This window comes from Oreochromis aureus, linkage group 1 (assembly GCF_013358895.1).
Source record: "Oreochromis aureus strain Israel breed Guangdong linkage group 1, ZZ_aureus, whole genome shotgun sequence".
Taxonomy (NCBI): domain Eukaryota; kingdom Metazoa; phylum Chordata; class Actinopteri; order Cichliformes; family Cichlidae; genus Oreochromis; species Oreochromis aureus.
In genome coordinates, this window is record NC_052942.1 from 21,904,155 (window position 1) to 21,922,044 (window position 17,890).

General features: G+C 37.8%; 1 protein-coding gene across 1 annotated transcript in view; it reads right to left on the reverse strand.

The window, feature by feature from the left end:
- galnt18b (UDP-N-acetyl-alpha-D-galactosamine:polypeptide N-acetylgalactosaminyltransferase 18b) overlaps positions 1–17,890 on the reverse strand; it is an 87,398-nt gene that overhangs the window by 15,457 nt on the left and 54,051 nt on the right. The window contains exons 7-8 of the mRNA XM_031735928.2: positions 3,996–4,181; positions 1,997–2,134 (exon numbers count right to left, since the gene is read on the reverse strand). Of these exons, the coding sequence (XP_031591788.1) occupies positions 1,997–2,134; positions 3,996–4,181 (324 nt within the window). The remainder of the gene's footprint in view (positions 1–1,996; positions 2,135–3,995; positions 4,182–17,890) is intronic.

The following is a 17,890-nucleotide window of genomic DNA, read 5'->3' on the forward strand; positions in this document are numbered from 1 at the left end:
CGCTTTGGCTTTTGCAAAGCGAGTGGGTGACCTTCATGCTCTGTATGTGCATCCCTTCTGCACACAGTTCTCTGCTGATGGCCACAAGGTCGTATTGCGTCCGAATGCTGCATATTTTCCCAAGATCATGCCTGCATCTTATAGCTCAATGGAGTTTGAGTTGCTCCCCTCCTTTTGCAGCTGAAAAGCAGAGGATGCAGCATTGTCTTTGTCCAGTGTGTGCACTGGTTTATAGAAGCTATCTCACTGGCGTACAGCACCAAGGGTCTCGCTTTGCCCCAGGGAGTGAGAGCTCATTCCACCAGGGGAATGGCATACTCATGGGCTCTTTTTAAAGGGGTATTAGCTTTATTTTGATACCAAGATTTTTTTTTATAGAGAGTTTGTAATTGCAGAGAAATACTCCATTCATTTTGGCCATGTCATTTTCGAGTAGGAAGCTCAGAAAGACCTTTGGGTAGGAACAGGCTATACAAACTGGATTTTATGATGTGTTCTGTCATCTGACTGAACTGTATACCTTGCCCCCCTCCAATTGCTTGAATAAATAATCAATTTGGTGTTGAAGGCTAAACTGTGGGCATCATCTTTTAGATTGTTCATATTACAATAAAGGCAATATCTTGTGTACTTAGGGGCTATACTAGCCTATAAAAAGAACAGATCCTTGGGGCCTATTTTTGTGGCCAGTAAAGTAAAAACTTAGCAATTTAGAAGTGCACAGATCATTAAGGGGAGAGTTACTTTTAATGGGTGTGGCTGGTAATTATGCATGATGAATGGGGCTACTCAGTTAGGTGCATTACTAGAAGTAAAAGTAGAGGCACTGGCAGTTCCTTGGCAACTTTATAGGTAAAGATGCAAATACACACCATTAGCTATAATTCATAAGCTAGCTGTAAAGTGTAATTGCTTATGTTAGTGCATGGCATATGGCATGGCAATGTCACATCAAATATCAGCTTTCTTTATCTCTTTAGTAGTGTATTTGTTATGCATGTGAAAGAGTGTATATCTTAGGGAGACTCAAATCAAATTAAATCTGCTGGGCTGGGTTAACTAATCATCCTAAATCACATTTGATTGTATACATCCACAAGATCTAAATAAGCGATTTCTCGCATTCTCTTTCTTTTGCACACACACACACACACACACACACACACACACACACACACACACACACACACACACACACACACACACACACACACACACACACACACACACTGAACACGGAGGACAAAGATAAACACCTATCTTTAGCATAAATAATACTGAAAAATTAGTTTGACACTGCCGCCTTGCCTTTGTATTTTGTTGTTTTCATTAAACAAGGTTGACAATCTGTTGCATGTAATGAACCCACATGACACCACAACTGAGAAACCTGTGAATGCATGGCACAAATACAGGGTAATTAGGTCAACTAATTCTGGGAAATTAATGTAATGAGACCCATCTATTCCCTTCTCTGTATCCATCCACTATCCACCGTCAGTTAATGTGGGGGGAAAAAAGGATAGAAATGAGTGTGATAATAGTGTGGCCTGTGTGTCACAGTGGATTAGGGTGGATCGTAGTGATGTGGCGTGGGAGGACCGTGGAAATGCAGCTGTTTGAGAACACCTAGGAATGGGCAAATAGAAGCACTGCCAGCATGCCAATTGGGTGTTATGTTTTCTGGCATTTCTACTGTGCCGTAGCGCTCTCTAGAAGAATATGCTACAGGTATCTTTTAATTAACCTTACTGCAGTTTATAAGAAAAATGATAAGAATCAAAAAAATAATAAATACTTCAGCTTCACTAACTTATTAAGAGTGTAGGAAGTTGCTGAAGCAACCTGGTCTAGGTGAACTGTTTGTGTTCCTGACTGCAGCCATCCGTATCCCAGCACAAGGATTAAAATGATTTGCTCAGGCACGGTTTAGCCCTGCGTTGGCATTTGCAGACACCGAACTGAATTTAGGATGAAGAGAGAGTCGGCAGCTTACTACTCCGTATGCGATGGTGTCGCTGTACATCCTCATATCAGGGTAGATGTTGACCAGGTACCAGCGGAAGGTTTTACACTGCAGCCTCTTCCTCAGAGCCTTCCTCCCAGACACATCGCCAATATCAATCCCTGAGTCCTGCATTAAGGAAAACAGCAACACACAGGACAACTCAGAGATGCTCACGCAGAGTACAGAATTGATTACCTGTAGTTTGTAAAAAGATGACTCAAATAATGTGCCATTGACGTGCATTGTGCAGCTGTTTGTTGTGCATTTGAACAGCCCCTATAAAGTTTTAATGTTTTTTCTGTTTTGTCTTAAAATCCATCTTTACTAGCCAGCTGCCACTTCAAATTTCAATACACAGAGCCTGCCTTATATTACCAGTGGTGAAAAATAACATTAGATTAAGTGTATATTTAAAAGTACAGCATTCATTTCAGTTGTTTAAGCGAATTTCTTGGATTTAAGATTGAGTTGTTTTTTTATGTGTCACCCCTAGTTTACTTAAGTCCAGGGCTTGGAAACTTCTTCCACCACAGTTACCATCTGCTGCATGTTGTCCTATGCATCTCCTCTAGCACCACCAACGCCTCTCTCAATTAAGATGAAGAGGTTGCAAATGTTGCTGATGTGACTCTCCGTGGTTCAAAAACATCCACAAAAGTGAACTCAGATGGATGCAAACTTTGGATGAGCACCATGCTCATTTTGAGGCTCTCAGAGGTAAATTAACACTGATGATTTCACTGTGTAGTTAATTCATGGGGCTAAAGCTGGGGCTAAATTTCATGCTTCTTGAGTACAGGCTCTGTTAAACGCCTCATTATTGACTGAATGAATTGCCTGCAGATGTTCATCTATTCATAACATGGATTTACATATTCAAACAGATTATTCAGGACAAGAAAAAAGATTCAGTGAACAAACATTTGACTTTGCCTTTGAGGGATGCTACATTTAACATAAGATGACACGGCGTGCATATTTATTTTGATTGACCAAATCCAAGATCAAATAAAAATAATTTTTTTATGAAATCCTTGAAATTTGACACTAATACAACTGTGAAAACACGCTGAAAATGTTACGTAAGTATATGTGAGTATAGCCTCAAATGCCCGAAATGAAGAGACTGAAAAGAGTAAATCAGCGACGTTTCTGCTCCAACATATTGAATAAATGACGTACAGCTCCTGTCTTTGCATTTAATTTTGTTCTTTCTGTATTATTCATTATTTCACTCCCAAGTCACAGCTATAATCCAGTTACTTTCTTTAATTAATCTTTTAAATTATTATTGTCAGCCTTTACAATGGATTTTCTAAATGCTAATGTCCTCATTTAAACCATTTTCTTGAATCATATTAAGCATTTATTTATTCAGTGGCACGTATTTAATTCAGGCCAGTCTGCAAGTGACAAGAAAATCATTTTATTTGAGCCTTCAGGAGGTGTCAGGGGCCTCGTTCAACTAAGCATCTGCGATGGGAGGAGAGCAGCTGATAACAGATGACACTCAACCCTCAACATTTAGATTAGGTAGCTGAAGACTGGACTGAGCCTGATCGTTCTGAAATTTATGGTGCTTTTCTCTGATACGATCTCTTTTATTTGTGGGTTTGCACATCTGACTTTATAAATATTCCCTTTGGATTATGACACAAAAGGAAAACAGTGAATCATGCTGTGAGAAATTATGAAGTTCTTGTTTTGATGTTATTTTTAGGGTTTTGGAAAAGAACCATCATTCTTTGAAGACTCTTTCTGAATAGTGGATGAATGCAACTAAAGAAGAGGTGTTTATTTTCCTTGTCTGCACACATCTAAAGTATCAGCGGTCCAATCGTGTAAAAAAAAAAAAAGAATCACAACAAATTCCAAGGGATTAACTTTTTTCATTGCACATTGCACCACTGACAAGCTGTAAGCTAACATTCCCCAACCTAAAATCCACGTGTGACTTGCGCTTGTTGTCATTAACATGGTCACTGACCTCCAGTGGAATATTCCAGGCCATGTAGACGTGGCTTTTAAACTCATCCATCCAAACTTCTGCAACTCTCAGGGCGTTTCGACGTACGTGCGATGTCAGGTCCTCGGTGTAGGGTTTATGAGCACGCTCTATGTGGGCGATGCGAGCACAAGGCAGGACTTCGATGCTGCCTCCACACTGCCACACCTGGATTTAAGTATTCCAAATACAAAGAAAAGAAAGTTCTGTTAGTTTTTTCACAATAACAACCCAAGTTATTGTTGTGCTGTTTAAAAGTTTATCTTGAAATATTCAATTGTATTCTTCCAGCAATTAAGTCACAAAACAGACAGATACCCCAGAAGACTTTGAGAACACAGCTGCACCAAAGGCTGCACAGATGTTGCTGTTACACACTCTAGGGCCTTGTACCTGATGCTCACGCTAGCAAGCAGGCCCTCTATGGAGCACTGAAAGTGTCTTAAGTATACTTTAGAAAGGGACGAGTTTCAATAAAGCTGTGCTGCCAGAACTGACAATAGACAGGAAAAAAATTTTTCTGTGAAGACCCTTGACCCATTTTCTGTTGTTTTTTTTACACTCACAGGCCACTTTATCTCATTAAAAATGCCAGTATAATCAGCCAATGACAACCCAGCAACTTAATGTATTTGACCATGTAGACATGGTCAAAATGACCCGCTGAAGTTCAAAGTGGGCATCAGAATAGGGAAGAAAGTTAATTTAAGGGACTTTGAACATGGCATCGCTGTTGGTGCCAGATACGCTGGACTGAGTATTTCAGAAACTGTTGATCCATTAAAATTTCTCACACACGACCATCTTTAGGGTTCATAGAGGAAATATCCAGAAAGCAGCAGTTCTCAGAGTGCAGATGCCTTGCTGATGCCAGAGATTCGAGGAGAATGGCCACACTGCTTTAAGCTGATAGGAAGCCAACAATAACTCAAACAAAAACTCATTAGGCAGAAAATCATGTCTGCTGCAGAAGACCACACCAGTTCATACAGACTCATAAAACTGGACAGTAGAAGATTAGATAAACGTTGTTTCGGGTGATGAATCTCAATTTCTGCTACGACATGATGATGGTGGACTCAGAATTTGTTCTGAACAACACGAAATTATGGATCCATTCTGCTTTGTATCAGTACTTATGACTGCTGGTGGTTTCGCGGCGTGGTGGATGTTTTCTTGGTACACTTTGGGCCCCTCGGTACCAACTGAGCATTGTTCCACCCATCCAGCAACTGTTTGATGCTATCATGTCAAGACTCTCTGAGGAACATTTTGAGCACATTGTTGTTTTACAAAGAAAAGGAAGTTTCCTTCTTAGCTCTCTTCTGATGTTTACATCATACCTGAAAAGCAGACTGTTACTCAAGTGCGAAAAGAGTTTTGGAAACTTCACAGTCAGTGCAGTGGGCCATGATGACATCGAGACTGCTTAAAGCACGTAGTGGCTAACAAGCACAGGGCCTTCATTATCTCTGCTGCCTGCTGTATCCTTGACTGTGAAGGAGTGCCCGTGGTGGAGAATGTGGATAGTCCTAGTGCCCAGGAGGAAAAGCTTGACTCTTTGACTCTAAAAGCTAGTGGCACTAAGTCCTCATATAATGAAGACCTCTGGGAGACTCAATGCCCTGTTGCAGGACTTTCTAAAAACTTTTCCCAACTGTAATAATCCCATCCAAGAAAATGGAGACTGTTAATGAACGCAGAATGCTGACTGAAGGGAAGTTTTGCTAAATACAATACATTTGTATAATGTATAAAAACACTTCTTAATGGATTTCTGTTTTGGGAAAAACTTTTTAATCGACATGAAATGACACGTAAAATGATTGGTTCAGTGACTGCGGTTATTATAAAAAACACACTTGATTTATATTAACATTTACAATTTCCCCATATTCTTCAACAACCCAATCAGAAATAGGAACAATTTCAATTTTAATTTAATTAGTGCATTAGTACATCAAAAAGATTATGAATTTCAGAGTAAGAAAAAAGAAACTTTGAGTGGAATGAAATGAGACTTCAATCTTGGAGGGATATGAATTAGAAAATAAATTGGGCTGTACAGTTCTGCTGATTGCTATCTGAAGAATGTGAATGGCCTCTCAAATCATCCAAAGACTTCAACAAAGCAATGAAGATGTGTTCTTCTGCGTACATGCTCACATTTGTGTGGGTTTGTCACAGGAGATGTCACTAACAGAGCCTGTGGAGGATGCTAAGAAATCACTTAAATGTGTTGAACTCAGCATTATCTCAGAACACCCAATGCTTCAGTGTGAATAAGCTTTAAACGATCACACTGTGCTCTTATGTGAGGACCAAATAGCACAGCTGACATCCTTCCTGTTATTTTCATCATTTTCATCAACCCGAAGAAAACACAAAAAGCATTTGCTGCAAATAAGCATCATCCAGCACAGAGAACAAACATGAGCTGTGGCATACGCTCTGGATACAATTGGGGTAAAATTGACACAATTTCTGCAGATGAGTTAAATCGTCAAGCAGATCTGGTCGTGCCTTTACTTGTCAGTGTTTTTCTTTATTTTCTTTTAAAAAAGAAATCAAATTCAAAACAAGGAATTCAAATTCATGGCTGGTAATGAGCTGACGATTATGTACATGATAATGCATTTAATGGGTCCTTGGTGAAAGCAGCTGGAAAGCAGCTGATCACACATCTATTTAAAAGTTCAGGCCACAAAACCCCCTGAGGATCACCTTGGTTTATTTATTGTGTATTTTAAGGTGCAGATCAGGTTTAGCAGATTTCCACAAGTAATAACAAGTCACTGGTTCATGTGGTTGTTAACGCCCAAAAGAAACTGCTCAGTTGTAGCAGTGGTTGCTCAATTCTTCTGTGTCCCAGAAGAAAACTAAAACACCAGATTAAAGACTAATATTCTTATTCATGCAGTTTCCAAAAGCAGATAAGTGGCATAACTTTTTTTTTTCAAAGCTTAAAATCTAGTCAAGTGCACATATGCAAACAGATTAGCACACTAATACAAAAACAAACAAACAAACAAAAGAGAAACTGACCAGAATTTTAAATCCTTTGTATTTTGCTGTTTTAATTTGTGTGTTTATTATGTCTTGAGCTGAGCAAATGAGCAAATAGGTGGATTCTAGGTCCTTGAAGGTTCTTATGTATCAGATATACTTAATAACAGCTAAAATAACCAAGTTATAGAATTAATAAGCTAGCATTAAATATTGTATTGGAAAGCAACAACCTACAAAAGTGATATATTTGTAGAGTTTATCTATCTATAACAACTTAGAAAAAGGCACTAAATGCACAGTTTGCATCTGTGACCAAGCAAATGCCGACACTGGAATGATAAAATGCTGAAAATCATTAACAGTCTTAGCAGGCCAGCATTATAACGTTTCCTAATTAGACTGTAACCCAAAGATCAGCAGAGTCTGACTATACTAATATTTGTTTTTATGATATATTTGTTTACAAATAAACAGCAAACTGAAATGTTTACCATTATTGTTATGAATGTTTGAATGTCATGATGTGGAGCTCAATGATATCTGTTGAGATATCTTTAATAAAATTAATTGAAATTCAACAAACAGTTGTTAGTTATTTTGGTCTGAGCCCAAATTGTGGACTGGTCGGCTGGTAAAAGTTAAGAGATCACTGGATAACATATTACTTTGGTGGTAGTTTCAATATTACACCAATTTGTGCTAGGACTTTATATAAAACATGGTCAATTAGGGCTTCTATGCAGCAGCATTCTCCATTGTTTAGTGTCAACTTTTTCTTCTGACAATGGAAAAAAAAAAAAAAACTTAGTTTTTCCCTTTGTTAAAGCCCTGCTGTTAACCACTAATTTCCAGCAGCCTGTTTCTAAATTCATTTCAAGAAACAGGCCATTACTGTCAGGACAGAAGTCTGAGCCTACCATTATTATGCATGCCTATATTGTTATTCTTTTCAAAATACAAAGCCTTATACGGTTACCCTTCCCCTTGAATGATCAAACCCACCACCTAATTTGCATGTTCATTCATACAATCTGTTTTCCAGTGTGTCGCCGAAGCAAAAAGCACAGCTATGCAGCTACTGCAGCAAACAATTACACCACACTTTACTCCGAGGAGTTGGCACAATGTTGGATGAGAAACTGCTCTCAATCTCCATGCTGTCAAACAGGAGTTTTATAAACCTAATCGCGACACTTAATTGGGCCTTGTCATTACGGGTGGCGGGACTGTTCACCCACACTGTGAAACAAATAAATCACTACTCCACCACTTACAGTCCATGAGCCTACTTTGTGTTATTAAGAGTCAGGTCCTCACTCTTCCTAGTCTCCCTGACTCCTGATGATAGAACAATCTCAGGCAGAGCTGCACAACCTCTGCCTTTTCTTGTAAGCTTAAAACTCACCTCCTCAAGAAATAACTCACGTCACCCGCTCCCTCTTGTATCAAACCCCTTCCTTCCAGATCCTCTTGCAAATATACTCATGTTTAAATATCCTCTTCCTCACCATCTAGGTGCTCTTCCTCTTAATTTCTTTTTGTAGAACTTTTCAGCCAGAGAGCCTGTCTCACATTACAGCTGTGTTTGCTTAGATCTATTACCAGGGCACCATCAGTCTGAGCCTAAGCTAATTTTACTGCTGCCCTCATCATAATTTGCTTTGGATAAGAGCAAGAGCTAAATACCTTTAATGTAAATGTAATGTGAGTGGAAGTGCTTCATTCATTTTTCTGTGTAGTGGTGCCACTTACCAAACAGATTGTGCAGTGGTTTAAAGTGGATTTTGATGAGAGTAGCCACAAGGTTACTTTGCAAAAATCTTTGAGGATATGAAGCATGCCGGCAAAGAGCTTTACGGTGCAGCCAAAGTCCTAATCAAATTACATATATGCAGGCTTATCTACTTAATCATTTCATGAACTTTTGTCAACTTCTGGTTTGCACATAGTTTGCAGCTTTAAAGTACTCCACCCAAAATCTTTAGAGTGTCAAATATTCACTCCCTCCAGGCTTAAAAGGCAGCATGTAAAATGTTTGTGTTTTTCTTCTTCACTGAGAACAGCAGCTACTTGAAGTTGTGTTCGTACAACTGATTTCAGCATTTTCACAGGCAAAAAGATGAAGATGCACATGAAACACCTCAAAGCACTTTTTTGGCATAAAGTATTTCTCTGCTTCCAAGTGTGCTCCGGATATAAGAACAGTATTGTCTTTGTTACTCGATGTTTAACTGACAGATAAACACATTTTACGTTAATGTTATGCATCATTCAAAAATAAAATCACAAATTGTCATTACAGGTCAAAGTTATAGATCCATCAAAGCATCTACTACACGATTAAACAACAGTTTTTATCCCAGAACCATCATCACACTGAAATCTGCTCTGAAATCACAAACATTATAAATAAATAAATCTATCAATACCTGGTGCAATACTATATTTTGCTATTTACTCTTTAATGCATAAAGTGCAATACTTTTATAAAACTACTGGTGCCATTTTGTAAAACTCTCTTAAGCATACAGGAATGTCTGGAACTGCACGCATGTGTTTGTGTTTTGATGAATAAGCACACTAATCTGTCTTTTCTATGCATGTTATACATATTCTTTATGTATAATAGGTATTCTTGTTAGTGCACAGAATTTTACTGTGCATTTTTTACACTGTGAAATTAATCTTGAATCTACAGCATCTGCATACAATGAGTTATGAGAAACATACAGTATATTTTGAATTGTTTTTTGAATTGTGAGCATTATGGGATATTATGTCTGCTTGAGGTCGGGGGAACAGGATTAAAAAAAAATGATATAGCCGTGTTTCTAGCTGGGAAGACTTAGATTTGGTACATGTTCATGTATCAGTCTTGCTATAGCTGCATCCTGGAGGTGTGCAAATGAAATGGGGTGCGTTTTTCTGTTAAATACCATGCCCTTTAATAAAAGCTGGCATGCATTTGAATGCCAATAGATGTAAAACTATGATATATATCTATCTTTGAATAGATTTTCAGCAGGATACCGCAGGGAAAGTTCTAGAGATTATTTTTGCCATTTGCACTTAAAAGAAAACAACAACTGAATGGAAAATGGTGTGAAAATTGGACTCTTGCTTATGCAAATGAGTGAATTGTCCTATACAATGACACAGATGATGTAATTCTGACATGAACAGCTTGATGTGACAGCTTGTTTATGACTGAAATGATGCTTCTGAAGCACCATAAAGTCCTGTGATTTCATATATGCTACTTTAGGAATTCTACTGTTTTTCACTTCATGCTTGTCTGCGTATCTGAAGGTATCTGCTTTCATCTTCCTGCACAACCTCTCCTGTCCCTCCAGAAACCTTAACAGGCTTTTAAATAAACTCCCTAATATTTCCCACTGCATTCATTTCACATTTCCTCAGTATTTTGTGATAATAAAACCCTTCACATCAAAGCGCAGACTTACTTTAAAGGTAAAGCTTGACTTCCTCTTTTCCTGCCCAGAGTGCAGAGTTAAAGCAGTGCAGACAATTGGTAAAGAGTTTCCACTGAACCTGTATCAGCTTGCACTCTTTGCTGTTTGAAAAGCAAAGCACATTTCCCTGTCTTCACCGCAGAAATGCCGAACCATTTGCAGACAATCCTAAACACACCAGGCAAAGTATTTCTAATTGACCAAATCAGTCTTATTATGTGTTTGTGTATGGCACAATAAAAAAGATTATGTTAATTTAAGCCAGGTTCAGACACTCACTTCATTATGTTAATGTGTTGGCAGTTTCTCATGTTCGTTTTGAATTTGAATAAAAGTCACAGGGATACAACTTAAAAACAGTCATAATAATGGTTTCTTTAAATGTTAAATATTACGTAAAACTCATATCTGAAGCAAATTAGACTTTAATTTGGGCTTGACCCAAAATTTCAGTGGGGTTTGACTCGGATCACTCAGAAGAGAAGCATCTCCATCATTTTACCTTAGACTGATGTTTCACTGCTCGTTGAATTAAAAAGTCAAAATCCACGTTCAGATGTAGTGATGCATATAAATGTTAAACTCTGTACAGTCTAACAGGTGTTTAATTTATGTGAGAAATGCAGAATTTTAGCCAAAGCAAGAACATCTTCAACGATTTCGCTGCCTGTTCTCAGTCGTGAGAACTGCAAAACCTCACAAGGTGGTGTCGCATTAAGCTATCCTCTGAATAACTGTAAAACTAAGCAGCAGTTTTTTCCGTTCCTGGAATATCTCCTACAGCAAACTTACTAATGGACGTGGATATGCTAATGCTGTCAGAGTGTAGGCGATAAAACGAGCAACTAAATTCTATATTCTACCTAATAAATGGTGACACTGAAGAGAAAATTATTAGGGGATCTTCCAGCCTTGATTAGTGTAGTGAGAAGAGGGTGTGAAGGTCCCTCTTGCTCACTGTGGTCATTAATTAAAGCTCAGAGATAAACAGTCAGTCAAATACAACATAAGTTTTAAAACCCACTCATACAGCGTGTGGGGAGAACTCTCTTCACTTTCACATAATTTATTCTCAGTGCTATCAGTCCCTGTCGCACACTGCGTGCAAAATATTGTTAAACTATGAGAACTAGTGCATCAGCAAGCGTTCTTTCAGATTTGCATATTTAGTACAGAATGGCTAATATACAAAATACACATGTACTCATGCCTGCATGAATCCCATGCCTGAATATTGTCAGTTAGCTAAAGCTGGAGAAACAGATTTTTATTAAATTTTTAGTGTCTTATAGAGACCTAGAATCCTGCACTTCACATGAGCACTGTTTGATATATTCTAGAAAGCGTAGAACCTACATATTTTTGTTTTTATTAGGCCAAACAAGCAAATCTTACTTTCATTGTTATACTGTAATATTTCTAAAATGTTTTCTGACATTTTTAAGGACATCTGATCGACTTATTAAACAAGTTATTGACTTGACAATGGCTAGAAAAATAATAATATCTACACTACTCTATAGATGTTTTAAGCACAGTGGGAAATATAAAGAACTGTCCTGCAGCAGATGGTACAGGTCCTTCTGGGATTACACTAAGAGACCAAAGACATGGAGACAGTCTACATCCACAGGAGAACTGTGGCAAGATCCCCAAGATGCTCAAAACAACTTACTGCCAAGCACTTTGAAAAACTTTGCACAAGTCTACCTAAGAGAAATAGTGATATTTTAAAGGTAAAACTACTTTTTTTTCATTTGAAGACTACAAACATGCTAACTTTAAATGTGCATCCATCATGTTATCTACTCAAGATTTTTGCTGACCCTAACTGAGGTCTGAATGTTGCCCTTGGAAAAAAAAACCCTCAAAAAGCTAATAAGGAATAAATGCATATAAATGCAACTTCCTAGGAGACAGGGATGAAGTAATTCATACAGGCGGCATGTGACGATTCTTAGCCTTGAATTATTAATTAAAACATGCAGTTTTATGTTACAGGTGCTGTGAAGTTTGTCAGTTGTTTGCCAGGAATGAAGTCATTACTTCTCTGGATAGTAGGCTGCCATTTGGTCCATTCTCTGCCAACATGATCCCAGAGTTGAGTGACAGAAAAACACAAAATAGAACTCTATGTAGGTATGCTTCAGCAGTGTGTCTGTGATCATTGTCATGATGACAAACTAATCAGAGGCTTTTTAGATGACATGGTGGATCTGACCAGAACTCCAACACCACTGGCTGAAATGCAGCCCCAAACCATCACAGATGCTCCACTGTGTTTTACATTTTTACTGTACATACTCACTGTTGTACCTCTCTCCTTGCCTCCTCCATACACACCGAGAAAGATTTGAACCAAATATTCAAAGTTGATGTCATTGCTTCATGAGACATATTAATACTGATTTTCTGTTTGCTGTTTCCTTTACTGAAGACTGGCTTATTGAGAGCCACCACTGTGTTGAGAACATTTCCGATGAGCAGTAGATCAACCGAAGGGTCAGATGTATCAGTCGGGTCTTGTGTGTTTTTTGCTGGATCTTCTTCTAGTTTTTAGGGGCAGAACCTTCAGATACTATTCAACTGCTGCAGGTTTTATTTTTAGGAAACATGTTCTTTGGTCTTTAAGGACATACTCCACACAATTCTGAGATATACCAAGTTTTCAGTTAATAGCTCTTTGGCCATCATGTTGCTGGTGCAAAAATACTATTTTATTCCTGTCAAACTGCTATATTTGGCATTGGCAACCTAAAGAAATGGGAAAATATTAGGAAATTTTGCAACAGGCTGATGGTAAAAAGTGCCTAAAGATACGATTAAAAATTATTTAGGTAGATACTACACTGGTTCATCTGTTAAATCAGGTGTCTTCTTTAAATTCTTAATTAAATCATCGTCATTGTTTAGTGGCTTCATGACCAACCAAACAAACCAAAAATACGGAAAGAAACAAACATGAATGTATATAAGTTTGTATAATCTCTTGATAAACAAATTAAAAAAAAGAAGAAGAAAAAAACATGAATACAGCATTACTCTAAAAAAGTACAAGGACTGGGTGGAAAATGAGGGAAAACCAAGGCCAATGTCTAAAAAGAAAAACCCCTGAAAGACCTTCGGAAAGCTTGAAGAACTATTGCTCAAGACCACGCTATAAAAAAGGTCCTTGGAAGCAAAACTGAAAGGAATAAGGGATGAATCAAGACTTTTTCACAGTACTTTAAATCTCTTTGTCTGAGTCCTCACAGAAGAAAACAGTGTTTTTCTTTAAAATGTTGCTGTAGACTTATTTTACCTCCAGAAACAACACCAGAAAGAATTTAATTCAGCAGTCTGTATTATGAGTATCTCCTGGTGTGTTTGCACTGGGAAATTCCCACCACTCAGAGGTGCTTTTACAAAATAAAAGCCTGCAGTCTGAACCCTGATGAGCACAGTTCTTCTGTATAGAGTCGATACCGAATCCTTCGAGTCTTTTTTCTTTAAATCCAAGTAGTTTCCTTCTCACTCAAAATTTTACACAGACATTTTGGTGCACTGGGTGAAGGTTTTAACATAATAATCAAGCACATTTATCTTCACAGTGATATAGCTGTTGTAATGCCAAAAGCCAAGAACAAAGTGAAGCTCCTAGAGCAAACGTAGCTAAGAGTGCTTATACTTAAATCCAATATTTTTCTTAGGAAAAAGGAAACCAGCAATGTTTTTTGGTAAGTGGAAAGATGGCTTATGAAATGCTGTGAAACACTAATAACAATTTCAGGATAAAAATTAAACCCAGTGAGAGTAGTATGGTCTTATAATGTTACTCCTACTGAAATTACTTTATATGGGCAGGCCAAAGTAGAGAAGCCAGTCTGAGTTATGTGAACAGACTGGTGTTTGTTGGGAATCATTGAATTTAATTCTGTTAATATGGCTCCGATTAAAACAGTGTTTCTGCATTTGTCTCAGTACACTATAAAACTATTGTAATGTTACAAGTGTCCAGCTGTTTACTGCAAACCACTGCCATTTATAGGATTTAACTGTGGCTCATATAGCATTACCGTATAACAAGGATCATCGTATCCATGAAACTGCAACATTTCTCATTTTTATACAAGACGGCTGCAATGCTGTTCCCATTACCCCTGTTAGAGGAAAGACTTGCTCATTGATTGTCCTGTTGGTCTGAGATTACGCAGTGGGGTTCAATAGATTTTCAGCAGAACAGGGGTCATGGAACTCAATCAGCGCTGTCTTACAATTACAGACTCGGTCATTATGTTACAATGTTTTGTTATTCGTTCGTATATGATTACAGAGAGCCAAATCTTTTTAAAATTTTATATGGTGGAGAACTTCAAAACAGCATTATGCAGTCTGAATACTGAACACAATATTGAGCTGGTAATTTATTCACAGGTACTGCTAATGTGAATGTGGCTTTTGTTTCAGATTCACTCACCTGCAATTGATACCCAAAATATTGAGTTTAAGACTAAAATAATGACATGTGGGAAACATTTTGTGAATGTGAATGTCTTTTACAAGACACAAAGTTTGTATATTCATACACATTATTAGGTACACCCTGCTAGTTCTGGGTTAGACCTTCTTTTGCCTCCAGAACTGCCCTAATTCTTATTGCTGGAAACATTCCATATTGACATGATAGCATCACACATTTGCTGCAGATCTCAGTTGCATGTGTTATCTTCTGCAGCTGAAGCCCATGTCCTTCAGCGTTCAACATTTTGTTTATTCAGAGATGCTCTCCTGCATACCTTGGTTCTAACAAGTGCTTGTTTGAATTACTGCTGCCACTCCCTGGATATTTTCTTTTTCTGACCATTCTCTGCAAACCGTAGCGCTGGGTCAGGATCAGTACTTTGTGAAATAGTCAAACCATCATCTGGTACCCACAACCACAACACATCTTAAATCTTTCTCTCCCATTCAGCAGGTAATCTTGAGCATGTCTACAGGTGTGCCCAGTAGCGGTTTTTGATATGGGCGACATGGGCAGTTACCCAGGGCGGCATCGTCGTCGGGGCGGCATCATGGCATCAGCAAAAAAAAGTTGCTCGCACCCACGCTGCCCCGACATCATGACAGCGCATTTTGGGGATTGCAGGAGAGTTTGCCCAGGGCACCAAACAGGCCAGGACCACCCCTGGGTGTGCCTAATAACATGGCTGATGAGTATATATTTAAACTTGCGTGACATTGCTGTTTGATTTTGTATATGCTGAATCTAAACAACTAATTTGCTGTATTTGAATACTTAAACTTACTATATGTATTGTACCTCATGTCTATTACAAGTGCAGCACATGAAGTATTTCTTCAACAGATACATAACAAAAAATCCTGATGCTTGGTAACTGATCAAACTGCAAGTTTGATTAATGACAACTATCATTTTAAACATTATCACAGAAAAATAGTTCAGTTTGATAACTGGCCTTAATATTTTGTTTAGATAGTTTGATTGATTCGACGTCCTATTTATGTGTTTTACATTGTTTTTTTTTAAAGCTCAAATAGATTACACTTTTTTTTATAGCGAATTAAATTGCTTGGTGAATATTTGGCTGAAATCTACTGTGTAAATCATTATGATGACAGTAATGATGCTTTATTGCCACTTCCATAAATACTTTGCACAAAGGCTGCTGCATAATTGTTTTTCATAGCCCTCAATGATTCTCATTTCTCAACACAACCGTCCTGGCACTGTTAGAATGATGATGTCTGCTTTGGTCTTCTTATGATGCATTGTCCTAGGCTGACTTCACTGGCGCGGTACCCAGTATTCACAGGTGTTTGGGGAAATCATTTGTATTATAATTTTGTTTCATGGTCCTGTGGCAATTTGCTGTGCATTCCACCGTACAGTCTGACTTGAAGGATAACCTCAAAAAAATAAATGATAACTTAGGTTTTTTTTTAACGCATCCACCTTCAGTTTTCAAAAAACAAATCATCCCAGTGTTCCTTGAAGCTCAAACAGAGAACCAGCCCTGTTAGAAACGGGTCAGATTTGTGTTACAGATCTAACGATGCTTTGTGTTTTATTGTGGACATGACTCAGACTCCCTAAGACAATCCTTCAGCATTTTAATGCAAAAGACAACATAGATAGATCACATTCAAAAAGACTTTTGATTCTAATTCACTGGTTTCAACTCCAACACATACAGATACATTCCCTGAATTTCCAGAGACTGTCATTGGCCCTTCTATCACGTGTAAATCAGTAGCTAATTTGCGGTCAATAGTTTTAAAATCTGTAAAGACCCCTTAAAAAGAAAGATAAAGCACTAGCATTAGCTTCCTACAGGCAGCATTAGATGGCAATTAGAAACTGCAATGCATTATATGATGCTGGTTACATATACATATATAATGTAATGAAAATGTGAACTTGTAAAAGTGGTCTCTGTTCAGTCTTTGATTGGCACTCAAAATGTGAATTCAAGTTTTTACTGGGGATTTGGTAAAGTCGAAAAGATATATGAAGATATTTAGTATAAATAAGATTCTGTTCTCCTGCTCTGTTTGACTTCTGGATTACCTTTTTGTTTTGTTGGAGTTTCTGCAAAACATTGGCTTAAAACTGCTTTAAATAACTTTAAACGGATTCATAACAGACAATTGTGCATTCTACTAAAGATGTGTATATTTTGTTCCTAGCTTAGTTTGGTAAATCCTTATTTGGGGTAAATCATCAACAGCCAGGTGAGACGAAAACTAAACCCGAGAGTCATCTTGAACCAAAAAATGATCTGGGTTATTTAGAGATTTCCCTGTAAAATGTCTTACTTCTAAACATCCCTGATATTCTATGTTATGAATTTTACATATTCAGAACAAACTGCAATAAATTTACATTTGACAAAATACAGTTACGATGGATTTAGCGCACTGACTGCTCACTGTGTATAATAGTCAAATACTCTTTTATATGCACTATGCATCACAGTTGTAAACTTGTGTCAGATAAAGAGAAGAGCCCTCAGGTGTGTCCCAATATTTGACTGGTACTGGATTTAATCAAACAGTTTTTTTTATTCTAACGTGTACCAGAACAAAAGAATCTAGCTCTCACATTAAATTGCATAAAATAAAAACATTATATGAAGAACATGAAGCTGGATTTTTTCACATATGACAGAAATGTATAATCAACTGTTCGTAGGCACAATGACATGCATCCCCCTTCAGTTATACACATAAGATGCCATTTATGAAAACAACACATGCAGATAGTCAAATATTATGCTTCTGCATTGTGATCAAATGTGATCATAGAGCAGCAGTTCATTCAACCCTCACTCTACAGAGCACAAGCCCTTTAAAGCCCCAGCCAAAGCCTGCAGTTTTTGGCCTGGCCTGACTGTG